The sequence below is a fragment of the Calonectris borealis genome, chromosome 3 (assembly GCF_964195595.1).
Source record: "Calonectris borealis chromosome 3, bCalBor7.hap1.2, whole genome shotgun sequence".
Lineage (NCBI taxonomy): Eukaryota > Metazoa > Chordata > Aves > Procellariiformes > Procellariidae > Calonectris > Calonectris borealis.
Window position 1 is genome coordinate 21,197,503 of NC_134314.1, and position 14,111 is coordinate 21,211,613.

General features: G+C 37.8%; 1 protein-coding gene across 1 annotated transcript in view; it reads left to right on the forward strand.

Moving 5' to 3' along the window:
• PXDN (peroxidasin) overlaps positions 1 to 14,111 on the forward strand; it is an 86,930-nt gene that overhangs the window by 38,496 nt on the left and 34,323 nt on the right. The window contains exons 5-10 of the mRNA XM_075145142.1: positions 5,632 to 5,703; positions 6,285 to 6,356; positions 8,368 to 8,537; positions 9,907 to 10,024; positions 12,074 to 12,243; positions 13,156 to 13,428. Coding sequence (XP_075001243.1) covers positions 5,632 to 5,703; positions 6,285 to 6,356; positions 8,368 to 8,537; positions 9,907 to 10,024; positions 12,074 to 12,243; positions 13,156 to 13,428 — 875 coding nt within the window. The remainder of the gene's footprint in view (positions 1 to 5,631; positions 5,704 to 6,284; positions 6,357 to 8,367; positions 8,538 to 9,906; positions 10,025 to 12,073; positions 12,244 to 13,155; positions 13,429 to 14,111) is intronic.

Consider the following 14,111-nt stretch of genomic DNA (forward strand, 5'->3'; position numbering starts at 1 on the left):
CAACTTGGTGTGGTCTGCAAACTTACTGAGGGAGCACTCCATCCCCTCACCCAGATCGTTGATAAAGATATTGAACAGGACCGGCCCCAGTACTGAGCCCTGGGGAACACCGCTCGTGACCGGCAACCAACTGGATTTAACTCCGTTGACCACAACTCTCTGGGCTCGGCCGTCCAGCCAGTTTTTTACCCAGCAAAGAGTGCACCTGTCTAGGCCGTAAGCCACCAGCTTCTCTAGGAGAATGCTGTGGGAGACAGTGTCAGAGGCTTTACTGAAGTCCAGGTAGACCACATCCACAGCCTTTCCCTCATCCACGAGGCGGGTCACCTGATCATAGAAGGAGATCAGGTTGGTCAAGCAGGACCTGCCTTCCATGAACCTGTGCTGGCTGGGCCTGATCCCCTGGTTGTCCCGGAGATCCCCTGGTTGTCCCTCCTGGGCAGATCTTAAAAAGAAGGCTCGCCAGGTGGGAAAATGGGAGCACAGGAAGCCAGTGGCCGGCCTGGAAATAAATTTAATGGAGGGTATTCATTGAGATTTGTAGTTTATGAGAGTTTATGAGAAATTTGTCGTTTATGCATCTTTAGCATAAAAATAGGTTCTGACTCTACAGGGACTGTTTTATCACATTATCTTTGGAGAAAGACTCTGTTCACAAGACAAAAGTTAGTCTTTGTGAACAAGTTCCCACGTCCTCTAACTTCAGTTTGGGACTGTATAGGCTACTCAGTCGATGTTTCTGCATTTGAGGCTTCTATGGCCTCAAGTTATCCGAATACATTTTGCTGCTGGATGTGTTGACTCCGCCAAATGCTCTTCTCAGTGCTCAGCAGAGTTCTCAGAAATAGATGCTGTGGTCCCCATCTCAGGGAAAGATTTGATTCATAGTAATTTCCGCTATTCCAATGAAGCAGAATGAAACTGATAGTTGCTTTTTTTTAAAAGCAGCAAAGCAAACACTTTTCTGTGGGTTTTTTTTTTTTGTTATTGTTGTTCTTTGAGAGAAACTGTAAATATAGTTTGATTTAGGAGGCCTGTTGCATGTATAAGGGAAGAAAAAACCCAATATTTACTGCGGCTGGCAGGATCCTTTTTGAACCTCTGCAGCAGAATTCTTAGCTGCTGATGTAGTAGAAATACCTTTTTCTTCAGAAACTTCTGCCAAGGGAATAAGATCTTTGAATCAGATCTTGAAACTTGCTTGTGCTGGAGTAAATTCTGAAAAAACTTGGCAGTTTTAGATGCTCAAACACACTTAGCCATACATATTTCGTCACCTAACTCTTCAGTCATGAAGGGAGAAAGTCAACTGATGAAAAGTAGCCTCTCAGTACCAGTTTAGACCCTGTTAAATCTGCAAGACATATGTTTGGGTCTGGCAAATGCGACAAAAAGCTGCAGGAAACTTGCATTTTTTCGAAGCAGCAGCCAGAAGGCAGAGCACTCGAAAGGCAACGAAAGCTGCCTCTATATGTCTGTGCTTAGACAACTGAACCCCACCTGAAACGTCACAAATACCTGGCTTTGGGAGGTCACGAGTTTGCTGAATCTGGATCCCAAGATCAAGCTCTAAATGCAGTCTATTTCCAGATGTGTCTACGTTGCTTTTCTTCCAAATATCTACTATATTTATTGAGATCTCAGCTTAAGAGCTGTATGTATCAAAAAGAGGGACAAAAAGTGTTCTCTGCAGTCCTTAACTAGTGGGATCCCCAAATGCTAATGGAATTATTTAAATCTGTTTACCTAATCTTAGTGGAATACTAATTATGCATTTTCTTTTAACTTTCATATTAACATACTAAATTTGCTCTTTATAAGCTGTTATTAGAGTTATGCTGTAGTTTGTGTACACATGTACATGTTTTGGGGGAAATTAATAGATAAAAACATTATCTTACATATAGTGATGCAGCTTGTTATATTCATTTTATTCAATTCAACTTTCAGTAGCTTTGAAATGTTGCTATGATTTTTTTTAAGTTCTGTATTACAACGAGTTCCTGGTTTTTGCATAACCGTATGTGAGCAGTTATGCACATTTAACACAGTGGAGCCTCATTAAAGTCTCATTGCTGCTAAAAATACCTATGGTAAGGAATAATGAAAGAGAATTAATTAATAAACAAACGAACTAACCCAAAAGGTATAAAAAGGGCCTTGAGAAGTACATCCTTATTATTCTAATATAAGATCAGCTAGGGACAACAAACCTAGATGGCTGGAAACAGATATTTATCTAGCCTTATTTTAAAAATATTTAAAGAGAGGATTCCATAATCCTCTTAAGTATCCTGTTCCAATATTTTATATCGTTACTGTAACATCTTATTTAAATATCCTTCCTTGTGGTTTAAGCCTGTTACTTCTTGTCAAGCCCCTGGGCAGGGAAAACTCTTTGATAAATGTGGGAAAAATACGTTTGTTCGTTCTCTTTCAAATAAACAAAATGGCAAACATGCTATTTAAATATTCAGAACATAGATTATACTCAACTAATGGATTTTAAGTACGTCCCCAAAGATGTGGAGATACTATTAGAAATGAACAATTGACATATATGATAAAGGTAATCCTCTACAAAAATATTATGCTACAGAAGAGATAATTCTAAATTTAGTGCTGTGAAAAATGCCACTGGGGCTGAATTTTACTGTAAATGTTCATCCTCCAAGATTAATAATAACAAAGAGAAAATCTGTACCATGCTTATTTGGTCAAATCTTTATCTTCCTCTAGTTGTGTTTGGTTTGGACTTTTTTTTTTCCTTTAAGTATTTCCTTTCCTTCTGTTTCATCCTTGATAGTGAATTAAGAATTAAAAAAGGAAGACACAGGGGTATTTAAAAATCACTCTTGCATGCTTTTGCTTTAAATTTCCATCATGAAAGTCTTTTTAATATCAAATTCATTACATCATATTACTATTTTTCAGAGTGTTTTATACTCTGAACATAAAGGATGTCTATAAAGACATGTCAGTGTGAGATTATTTCCTGAATATGATTACCTTTAAAGTGAATTTCGAGTCCAAGAAATTCTCATATTAATTAAAATATTAAAAATCCTTAAAAAAAACATTAAGAAAAAAAGAATGTAAGTGATAAACCTAAGTGATAAAATGTGATTAAAATGTAGGTTGTAAAGCCGAGCATTTTTTATTCTTTTTATTGTAGACTTGCAATGCAATCTGGTTTCTGCATCTATTTTTTTAGAATTACACTTGTTGCTAATTACTTTGTCCACATATTTAACACCTTGTTCTGTTCATAAATTGCCTGACAAGTTGCTCAGGACTTTTTTGAGGTCATAATTTAAGCAAACACCTACAAAACCCAAGTAACTTGTCATATGAAGCAGTTAGGAGTGTTTTCTAGTTGGACTTGATGATTTGATTTTTTTGAGCTACTTTAGGCAGCCTGATTTCTGATCAAGTAAAGTTAACTGTTATAATGTGCTTCAGTGACTGAATTATTGTAGTTTTATCTGTGATGATTTGAGGTTGTAAACAAGGCAAGGTTTATAACAGAAGTACTGTTTTAATTAGATTGATTAATTTGGTTGGAAAAACAAGATGAGTTTTCAGGCACATAAAGTATTCTTTACACAGTTTTGAATACTAAACAGCAGTTATGAGCTGTTGCTTTGAGTTTAATGATGTGTACATCACTTAAACCATGAGAGAGGTGTCCCTTCTTTTTCTCTCTGCTAATCTCACCTCTGATCCATGGACCTGAAGAAGGGGTTGTGTGCCTCAATGTGCCTGCTTTTACCAACATTATTTGTTGTTTTAGTAAGAGGTACTACTTGTACCTACAAATCTTGCCTTGTCAATGCCAAAGAAGTACAGAAGATTATTTTATTGGGAAGATAAGGAGATACGTTTGCAAGGTACTTGTGAATCATAAAAATGCAAGTAACATTAGCAAAGTTAAAAAGGAAAAAATCCCTGTTGGCTGCACAAGTAGTGTATGTAATTTTTTCCAAAATCAAAGCTGCTTCAGAAGAAGTAACAAACCCTATAGTTGTGTCTGTTTTTTCCCTTCGTCCTCTTTCACTGCAGTGATCCCCAGTTTGCCTTGCCCCCTCCCAAATGCTGCTGATGCTGGGGAGGTGGGCGAGCAGAGCTCTGGCTCCTGGCAAGCTGTGCCTGCCCACCTCATGGCCGGGCCCGGCTTGCAGGACAGATACTGGCCCCGTTCTGCCGGTCCTTCCTCAGGGCTGGACCTGCCTGAGGTCTCTCTTCTCTCTACTGGAGATTCAAATGAACCTTGCAGGAAGTATCTGCCTTTGAGATGTCTGTCTTTCTAATTTAGATGAAATTGGCCTGTATTTTCAAAAGGGAGATGAAGACTGGCAGGCACAGCGTGATTACGCACTTCTTGTTTCCTTATGCAAACAGGATCATACTCTCTGCTCACTACAATTTGTGGCCACGCATTGCACTGGCAGTAAGCAGACTTGACACTCCGATGTGCCTGATCACATCCTGCTGATTTATTGGCTTTTTCTGTGGTCCCCATTCATTGCTCCCTGGCATCGCTTGCTGGCTCGCGCTCGGGCTGTGCTGCTGCTGGCGGGGGATCTGGGAGACTGCCAGGCACGTGCCTGGCTTCCCCGCCGCACGCGCCTTCCAGGGCTCGCTGCAACAGCTCTCTGCCGTCATCGCCGCTTGTTCCCGCTTTCCTCTCTCCGCGGCGACCGTTCGGCTCAGATCAGGGAGTAGAGCACGCGCGGTGTTTCAGCACAAGGGAGTTCCCATGTCCTTTTGCTTTTCATGCTGAAGGATTGATTTTTCAGGAGATTTTGGGGTCTGAGATTTTCTCTTTGTTTTTAAATGCTGGGCTTTTTTGTTCTTCAGCCCACAGTGATTTCTATATATAAACTTTTTCAGTTTTTAACAGCTATGTAATATTTGTTGCTGCGTGATGTTAATAGCTTACATAAGCATCAACAGGGCATCAAACAGAGCACAGCTGTGGTGGTTAATTGTACACCAATTGCTGGGAAGCCCTTTGTCTAAAAGCAGTTCAGTCAAACTTGGTTTTGTATTATGAATTAGTTTGGCTTTTGAGCTTTTGAGAGCATTCATACCTTTAAATGCCAGTATTCATGGACTAGACCAGGTTACTTCTCGGCATCTTTTGAAATTTTCACTCAATGGGATAGCAATGAAAACAGTTGCCCACTAAAAATGTTATTCTATTGGAAACTGTAAATGTTTTCTAAACAACCTGCAACATTTTCCTGTAAAAAATCATAATTTTCTTTTTTCCATATATACTTATTCAAGTATGCATACTAATGAAAATTAGACTTGGCAAAAGAGCGTTCAAAGTAGTATCTCCAAAGTAATGGTTTTAAAACAATTTTTTTTTGCACATATATGTACAGACACGCAGACGCAGACACGCATGCTATATAGCGGTCTGCAAACCCTGTTTGTCACGTCTTGTATTTCTCAGATTCAAGTACAAGATTCAGATGATAACAGAAGAAAGTTAAGCCGCTACATCACTATCACCATTTAGATGTGTAAACAGTGTGTAAAAAATAACAAATGCATTATAATATTTCAACTTCATTAAGAAAACTGTTTCAGTATTTTTCTTTTTGTTTAACCTATTTTCAGGTATCTGCACTTTAATCAAATAGAAACGTTGGAACCTGAATCCTTTACTCATCTTCCAAAACTTGAAAGGCTGTAAGTTTGTTTTTCTTGGGGTAAGATTCAGAAGTCAGCTTGCTTCTTTGTTTGAAGTAAATCAAATGCTTGAAACTGGAAAATAATATTTTTATCATTCCCACAGATTATTTTTAATGTAAATTTTTTATTGTAACTACTACATAGTCTTTGCCAAGAACACTTTGGTCAGGCTGACCTTAGAGGCATGCAGAAGTGAGCATCGCCTGTGGTATATTTTTCTATTGCAAAACTATTTCCCAAAGAGCTGTGATCCATGTTTGGCCTAAAATAAATGTTATGAATGAAGAAGTAGAAGATGTATATTATGACTTTTTTTTTTTTTACTTTCCTATTTGAATGCTTATGAACTCCCTTCCTTTTGGTTACTTTGTCTTTTTATGGCTTCTTTTTCCCCATATGGACACACCTTGGAGGCCACTTAAAAAATAGCAGCCAATGAATTGCTGAAAAAGGTTCTTTTTTTTTTTTTTTATTTTGTAAAATTACTTTCTCTTAAAGGACTTTCAGAAGAATGTAAATGAAATGAGTATGTCTCAAAATCTGAATTATTACATGCCTGTTTTTGTGCTTTTTAACAGATTTTTGCATAACAACAGAATAGCTCATTTGATTCCTGGAACATTTAGTCACTTAGAATCTATGAAGAGACTGTAAGTAAATTGAATTATTATTGAACTAAAGAAAGTTTAAATAATCTAATTATACTGTATCTCATCTTGCAGTGTTTATCTTCCTTGCAAATGCCTTTCATTGTGTAATTGTTTTAAATATTAAATAATTTTTCCTAAGCTGTGCTCCTGTTGTTTACGTACATAGATTGAGACCATTGCTTCATATTCTACCGTCTTTAGTGACTGACTAAATCCCTTTGTTTCCTGTCTTGGAATTATTTGTAATCATACAGTCTTGTTTTGTAGACTAAATAATATACGCGGATCCTTCTTTGGGTTTTTTTTGGGTTTTGGCTTTTTTTTCCCCCCTCTTGTTTATGTCTTACTGGGTGATCCTTCTATAATCTCTTTCAATATTTGATTATTTTGGTATTTTCTTTTAAGTGTTTTACTTGTCCTTACCTGATGATAAAAACATGGTTATAAAAAGGTGCTTGGTGGTTTAAAAATATAAGTTTTACTTTCAAAAGCAACTCCAGAAGCCAGTTCTTCTTGAAATGCCATTAACTTGAAAATTAGAGGCTTAGTCCCTCAGTAGCATTTGAAAACTTGAACTCAATAAAAGTACCATAGTAAGGTGACTTTCAGAGGGTTTTCTATCCCTCACTTTGGATCTTCACTGATACAGGATAAACATTCTTTAAATTATCCAAGGCTGCTGTTTTGAGAAAGGCAGTCATGCATGCATACCCCCCTTTCCGGGAGGACTTCTGAGGGTGCGCCGTGCCGCAAGTCACAGCTCCAGCTCTACTGGGAAAAGAGATCGCAAGGGGCATAACAAGAAGATGGTCCTGCGGCACTGCTGGTTTAGGACAGTTGTGAAACCATACTTTTAACTGTGGGCAAAAGACGGAATAAAGTGAATTTTGATGATGAATGCACCTTCTATAGTAGCTGCTTCACTTGTACCTCCCTTAAAGTCCTGTGGAGTTCAAGCAAACAGAAAGAGATTCTTCTTCGCATAATACCTAGGTAAAGGGGAGTTTTAATAGTGGCTATTAGTGGAACAGGACATGGGGATAGACTGACCTGGTGTCTTCTGACCTGGGACAGCTTATCCCTAAAGGTCACATTGTGACTTTCCTGTTCCGGATTTAAATTCTACCAATAACATCTGATATACTGGGAGACATTTGTACAGTAGCTTGTAAAATAGTTTTGCTTGTTCTTGCCTGTTTTTCATGGGAGAGCAGGGAAGAAAAAATATCTGGGCATTTGTGCAAGAGGTTGAAAAAAAATATTAAAAGACAAAATGATCAAAATTTTATGACGCCCAAAGATATACCAAACTGAGGTTGCTTTGCCATGCAACTTTATTTCCAATTTATATATAGATATATTTAATGGTACAGATCTCTGTACTTAATGTTTTTTTTTCCTACGGGGCCCTCCACTAGAAAGTGCAGTGCTCCACATAGTAACAAGGCCCTCCACTACTGGAAAGAAAGTCAACAGAATTTATGGGTTCTTGTTATCTGCAATAAGCAGGTGTTACTGACCCACTGAACTCAACGAGAGCTTAATGCTTAAATAAAATTGTGGGTCTTTGTCTCAGTTGCCTGATCAGCAAAATGGGAAGTTGTAAAAATGTTAGGTTAGCTGTTACTAAGCTGTTACAAGTTACTACAGTAATAAGTATTAAACAGAAAAAAATGTGGGGAGAATGGTATAAGTTCCTTATTTAAGCAAAGTTTGTATAACATCTAAATAAAACCTGATTTATTCACTGAATGCTGGGGTTAAAAGAGAAATGTTGTTTAGATGCTTGCTATGTTGAACACAGTCCTACCCATGCAGTAAAAATAATATGCATTTTTGTAACAAAGACTACCAGAATGCATATAAGCAAGTAACTGTCACCTGTATTCCATATTGCCCCTTGCCTGTATTCACAGATAAAGGCACTGCTGGTATTGCAGAACCATTTTGATCCTAACAAAATAGTCGGAGCTTGCTAACAGGTGATGTGGCTGCTTCTTGTTTTGTGCAGGCGTTTGGATTCAAACGCTCTTCACTGTGACTGTGAAATCCTGTGGCTGGCAGAGCTGTTGAAGACGTACGCAGAGTCGGGTAATGCTCAAGCAGCAGCTACCTGTGAGTATCCACGAAGGATCCAGGGAAGATCAGTGGCCACGATAACACCAGAAGAACTTAACTGTGGTGGGTTTGCCACTTCCTGCAGGCTTCTTTAACATGTTAAATGTACCTAAACTGTTTTTTTTTTGTTTTGTTAGAATTTGTTGTTCTGTTCTCTTCAATAACACTGACCACCTCTGGTCAATATTGGTTATTTCCAGAAATCTCCCTGTGTTCCTTCCCAGTTTTTGTCTGCTTCCCACAGATCTGATTGCTTTTACCCCTCAGCATATCTTTAATGACACAAATATAGCCATGTTTGAAATTTCTCCTTGAGGAACTAAATGTGATTATCCGGAAAGAGTTTATTTTTCCTTTTTATATTTCAGTTTTAATCATAAAAGGATTGTCAACTAGGGTCTCTGGTATTACATTAATATTGTTTATTTATTTATTGTTTATTATTTATTGTTAATATTGTTAATACTGTACAAGGGAAAGGGAAGAAAGAAACTGTACAGAATTGCTCCTGATTTCACCGACCTTATTGTTAAAAGTCTTGTTAATATTATTGGAATCGGGGTCGGGCCACTGGATTTCTTTTTTGCTCAGCTATACTTACACGGAGTGCCCTGCACAGCCACTGAAATCCTCTGTCACTGAAGGATTAATGGATAATCACTTTTATTATAATCCTTTGGTTCGTCTGTATTCCTTTGGCTTAAGTGTGCAAAGACTTGGCCCTGTGGGCACCCCAGTGCTCGGCCCCGCACCTCTTCTGTTCCAAAATCAAAATACAGATTTCTCATCAAGCTATGGGCATTTGCCAGCCCAGCCACGTGACGAGGCCAAGATATAAAATAAGTAAATTGTCCTTTTGGTTATGTATTGGATATAATTCTGATCATGAGAATTATGACCATAAGCGTCTACAAGGTTCTTGTAAAAGATAGTAAAAAGGGGATTTGGTGCAAGAATAATTCACATGGCATCCTACCAGCTCTCTGCACATCTAAGGAGCCTGAATATGGAAACTGCAGGAAGCAAGCTGGACAAATTATTCTGTAGGAGGCAGGTTAAGCACTGATACTTATCTAGAGGAAGTTATTTTAAATGGCACTTGTGCTTGCTACTTTGAAGTTTTTCCTTCATAAGCAAATTCAGCCTCTGTTCAAATAAATAAAGCAGCTACTTTAGAACCTGATACAAATTTGCACAATCCATTTCCAGTCTGCTAAAAGGTCCTAAGGAACAATGGAGGAGGTCAGAAAGCCCGCAGTCACTTTTGCATAGGGAAAAGTGCATTTAATCCTGATTAAGCATATAAATGTTTTAAGTTAAAACATTTGTGAAAAATATTTTTCTACAAGGCGTATGGAAAATTTTTTATTTACCATTCTTTAGTAGTTTTAAAACAAGTAAGAGTTCCTTATACATTTTATTATTGATACAGAGAGGCCAAGAATTACATCAGAGCCTCAGGATGTGGATGTTACCTCAGGGAATACAGTGTACTTCACTTGCAGAGCTGAAGGCAATCCTAAACCAGAAATTATCTGGCTTCGAAACAAGTAAGTTTAAAAGAGGAAGAGAGACTCTTGATGTATGTATGTTTGTCTGGGTGTGTGTACATTTCTGGGTGCATGTCCACACGCATTACGTGCTAGTATATGGAATAGTTACAGCAGAAACATACTATAATTGAAAGAAGTATATGAAGTAATAATGGCCCATACCTGTTTTATTAGTAATTCTAAACACTTAAGAGCTGATAACTTTAGAAAATATTAATTTATGACTATAATATTATTGGTAAAATTTTCAACTGTAGTTATACCTGCAAAGTTGCTCACACCTGTAAAACTGTAAATCATTTATATGTAAGTATCAGGCAATCCAATATGGACATGTTGCATGTGCAGTTTGTGGGTTTAGCTAGTGTTTGCATACTCTGTGCAGGTCTGTTTGCATTACATTTTAAGGCAGAGCAAAAGCTACTTTTTTAAAGGACTCCAGCTGGATAAGAGTTAGGTTTCAGAGGAGGTCTTCCTTGAGCCCCAGCTCCTTGGAGGCAGCTTTCCTCTGAGGTGTAGCTCCATTCCAGGAGAGGAGAGATATATAATTTCCAGGCTCCCCAGACCAGTACATGGAGGCCAGGTATCCAGTTGGGTCTTAAAAGCCTCCAAGGTTGGAGGTAGCACAAGCTCTCTGGGCAGCCCGCTCCATTGCTTCTCCTCACTGCTTAGGGGATGAAGGGAAGGACCTATAAAGGACATGTGTCTTTCAGCAGCCCAAGGGCCAGCCCGCTGCAGAGTGGCTGCTCGAGCTCTGCCCAGTGCCTGGATCCCTCCAGCAGCACCAGGCACAGCACGACTGAACCAGCCACGTGGCAGCATGTCGCTCCCCCTTAAACTGATATGAATTTACGATGGACACATGAATTGCGAGTTTACCACTAGATGAATCAGACTGTGGCTTAATAATGCTCTTATAGAAATGGAGAACCTGATCTGGAAAATATATTCTCTCACATTTTATATTAGCAAATGAACCATTTTAGGTTGTTAGTTGCTGATAAAATGAAACAACGTAGAGTCCTAGAGTTCTGTAGCTTTGTGCTGATGTCAGTGAGAACCCCATGTGCAGCAAGGGTACAGCGTTTATGGAGTATGTCAAGTCAGAGCCTTGAACTTGGATGGTATAATTATTTCATTAAAATTTTCTTTGGCTCATGTACTTTTTATAATAAACAAAGAAAACATGTATTCAGAATACACATATGAAAGAGTTTTAAGAAGAAATTTGAGCTTGGGGTATGGGATTATTGACTCTGGCTTGTTTCCTGGCTGCATGAATGAGAGCAAAGCTCTTTGCAAGGTAGTTGAATATGGCAAGATTTCAGTCAAAAGCCATTGACCTGTTGAGCGGTATGTTGAATAAATCAGCAGTCAGGCTGGGTTTTGTACATAGGGCGTGAGATCCCATCCCTCGTCTGTGCTTTCTTCATCATGGAGTGAGGGATGGAGTGAGAAACAGTTCCTTTAATAAAAACCCCTAACTGTTCTTAGTTAATATCACAGAAATGTATCCATGACACAGCCTGAAGATCTGATCTTAACTTATGTTTCAAGCCAGTATAAATTATAATTATGCAAATTATCATTAGTGCTCCTCGAGCAATCCAGACAGAGCTTGGCACAAAGATGGTTTTATAGCAACTAACCCCTCTCCTAGTAGAAAGTATCTTGAGTGTTGAACTTATGTTGTATACTTCCAGCAGAAACATTTTAAATTGATTTGCTAGTTAGAACAGCCTTAAAAGAAAATGAGACCAGATATGTGTATTTTGTTAACTTTTTTCCCTGTAAGCTTTTACTCCTAAAAAAATTTTGGCTTTTAGTTTTGAAGATGTAATACTTGCATAAGCAAAATTGGTTAATTTTTTGTTTTTCCTCTTCCTCTTCTCTTTAGGAGAAAACTAAAAGTTCTATTATTTTACTTAACAGAGTAAAACTTTTTTTTCCCCAAGTTATTTTGGGTAATATATTTTGGGTTTTATTTGGCAGTTTTCTGTGCTTGTGATTTAAAGGTTTAACTCCAGCAGATTCTTTTCTTCACAGTAATGAGCTCAGTATGAAAGAAGATTCCCGTCTAAACTTGCTAGATGATGGCACATTAATGATTCAGAATACTCAAGAAACAGACCAAGGCATTTACCAGTGCATGGCAAAAAATGTGGCTGGAGAAGTGAAAACTCAGGAAGTTACTCTTAGATACTTTGAGTCACCAGGTAAAGAACATCAAGTCTCAATTTTGCATTCAGACAGAGAATTGTTTTGATAATAAGATTGCTAAAAATAAGATCCTTTGGCTTTTTTATGTTCTTGACATGTAGATTACTTGTGCTTGGGCATCTTAAGAACTAGATCATGAAGTTATAATATCCCTAGAACAAAAAATCAGCCAGTTAATTAATATCTTTATCGTAGTATGCAATTCTGATGATAGCCGTGTAGGCTGTTTGTAGAAGGTTTAGGAAAAGAGACTGTTGCATTGCGATGTTGCTCAGTGCAATAATGTTCTCTCTGGATACCTGAAAACCACAAGCTTCTGAACAGGCCACTCATGAAAGCTTTGGCACACCCTGTGCAGCCATCCTTGCTCAGGAGCTTTTTAGCCTGAATCTCTGCCTAGCCAGTGCTTCATGTTTGCAAACATTAAATTCCTGTCCAGGACTGTAGTGTTTTTAAATTCCAAACTTTGCTGTGAGAAAATTTTGTTTTGACACTCAGCATCAGGTAAAACGTCACTGCAAAGCACATATCTACTTGGGAAAAGTTACTAAAGTGTAGCTTAATCAGTTTTGTCTTTTTGTGCACTTCGGGCAATTTTCTGGGTCTCAATTTCTATGCCTCTGAATGGACCTTTATAAAGATCATCAAATGAGAAGGAAATGTTTGAAAATTGTTTTGATGGGAGTTAAGAAAAAACATCAGTGCAATTATATGAGCTTTTATTTTTATCTATTGATATTTATAAATGTCTGCAGCTAGATTCGGCTTAAAATGAGGCACCAAGATTAGAAGTATGTTGGAACAGAGCTATTAAAAAACCCCCAGCTTCCCCAAACTATTGCAATATTCAGCTAAATTAGTGCTATGTGAGCTGAAAGTCATATTTAGGCATTGCTCTTCTCTCCCAGCCCGGCCAAGTTTTGTGATTCACCCGCAAAATACCGAAGTGCTAGTTGGAGAGAGTGTTACCTTGGAGTGCAGCGCAACCGGGCACCCTCAGCCGCGAATTACCTGGACCAAAGGTGACAGAACCCCTTTACCAAGTGACCCTCGTGTCACAATAACTCCATCAGGAGGACTTTACATACAAAATGTGAAGCAGGAGGACAGTGGCGAGTATACCTGTTTTGCAACTAACAGCATAGATAACATCCATGCGACTGCGTACATCATAGTCCAAGGTGAGTAATGTTAAACTAGGACTGACATGCTGAAAAACATATTAGGAAGAGTATATTACTTTAAATTGTGTGATTTTTGTCTTTTTTCTGAATTGTCTGAGCCGAACTAAAATTGTAAGTTTTTTCTTTTACTTATACTATTCTAGTGTAGTCCATAGGGAAGTTGCTATACGTTTCACTCAGAGTAACATATTATATTCTAATTCTCTGAAAGTTGAGTTTCATTGATTATTCTCAGAAGTTAATCACTGATGTTTTGAAATGTTTATTTCTTATTATATTTTGTTTGCTTGTAGGAATAAACATGCAGTGTCAAATTTTGTGGGGGATTACATTTTTTCTGCAACAGGCAGCAATTCTAGAGGTTAGAGTTTGTGTCTGGAGTACTAGAAATGGAGTTTCAAGTACAGACCTGTGCTGCCTTTCTTTTGTAGACACTTCGGTGAATGTGGGAACATTTTCTGCTGAGTTTCATGGAAACTATCACTCTGCCAGCTGAGGCGTTAGTATAGCTTTTCTGCAAAACAAAAGTCAAAGTACTCTAACTTATTGTGATCGCAATAATTTTGGTATTGTATGTCAATAGTATGAATATAATATATAATATATATAATATAAATAATATATATAAATAATATACATAATATTATATATAATAATATTATATATATACATTTCGAGAA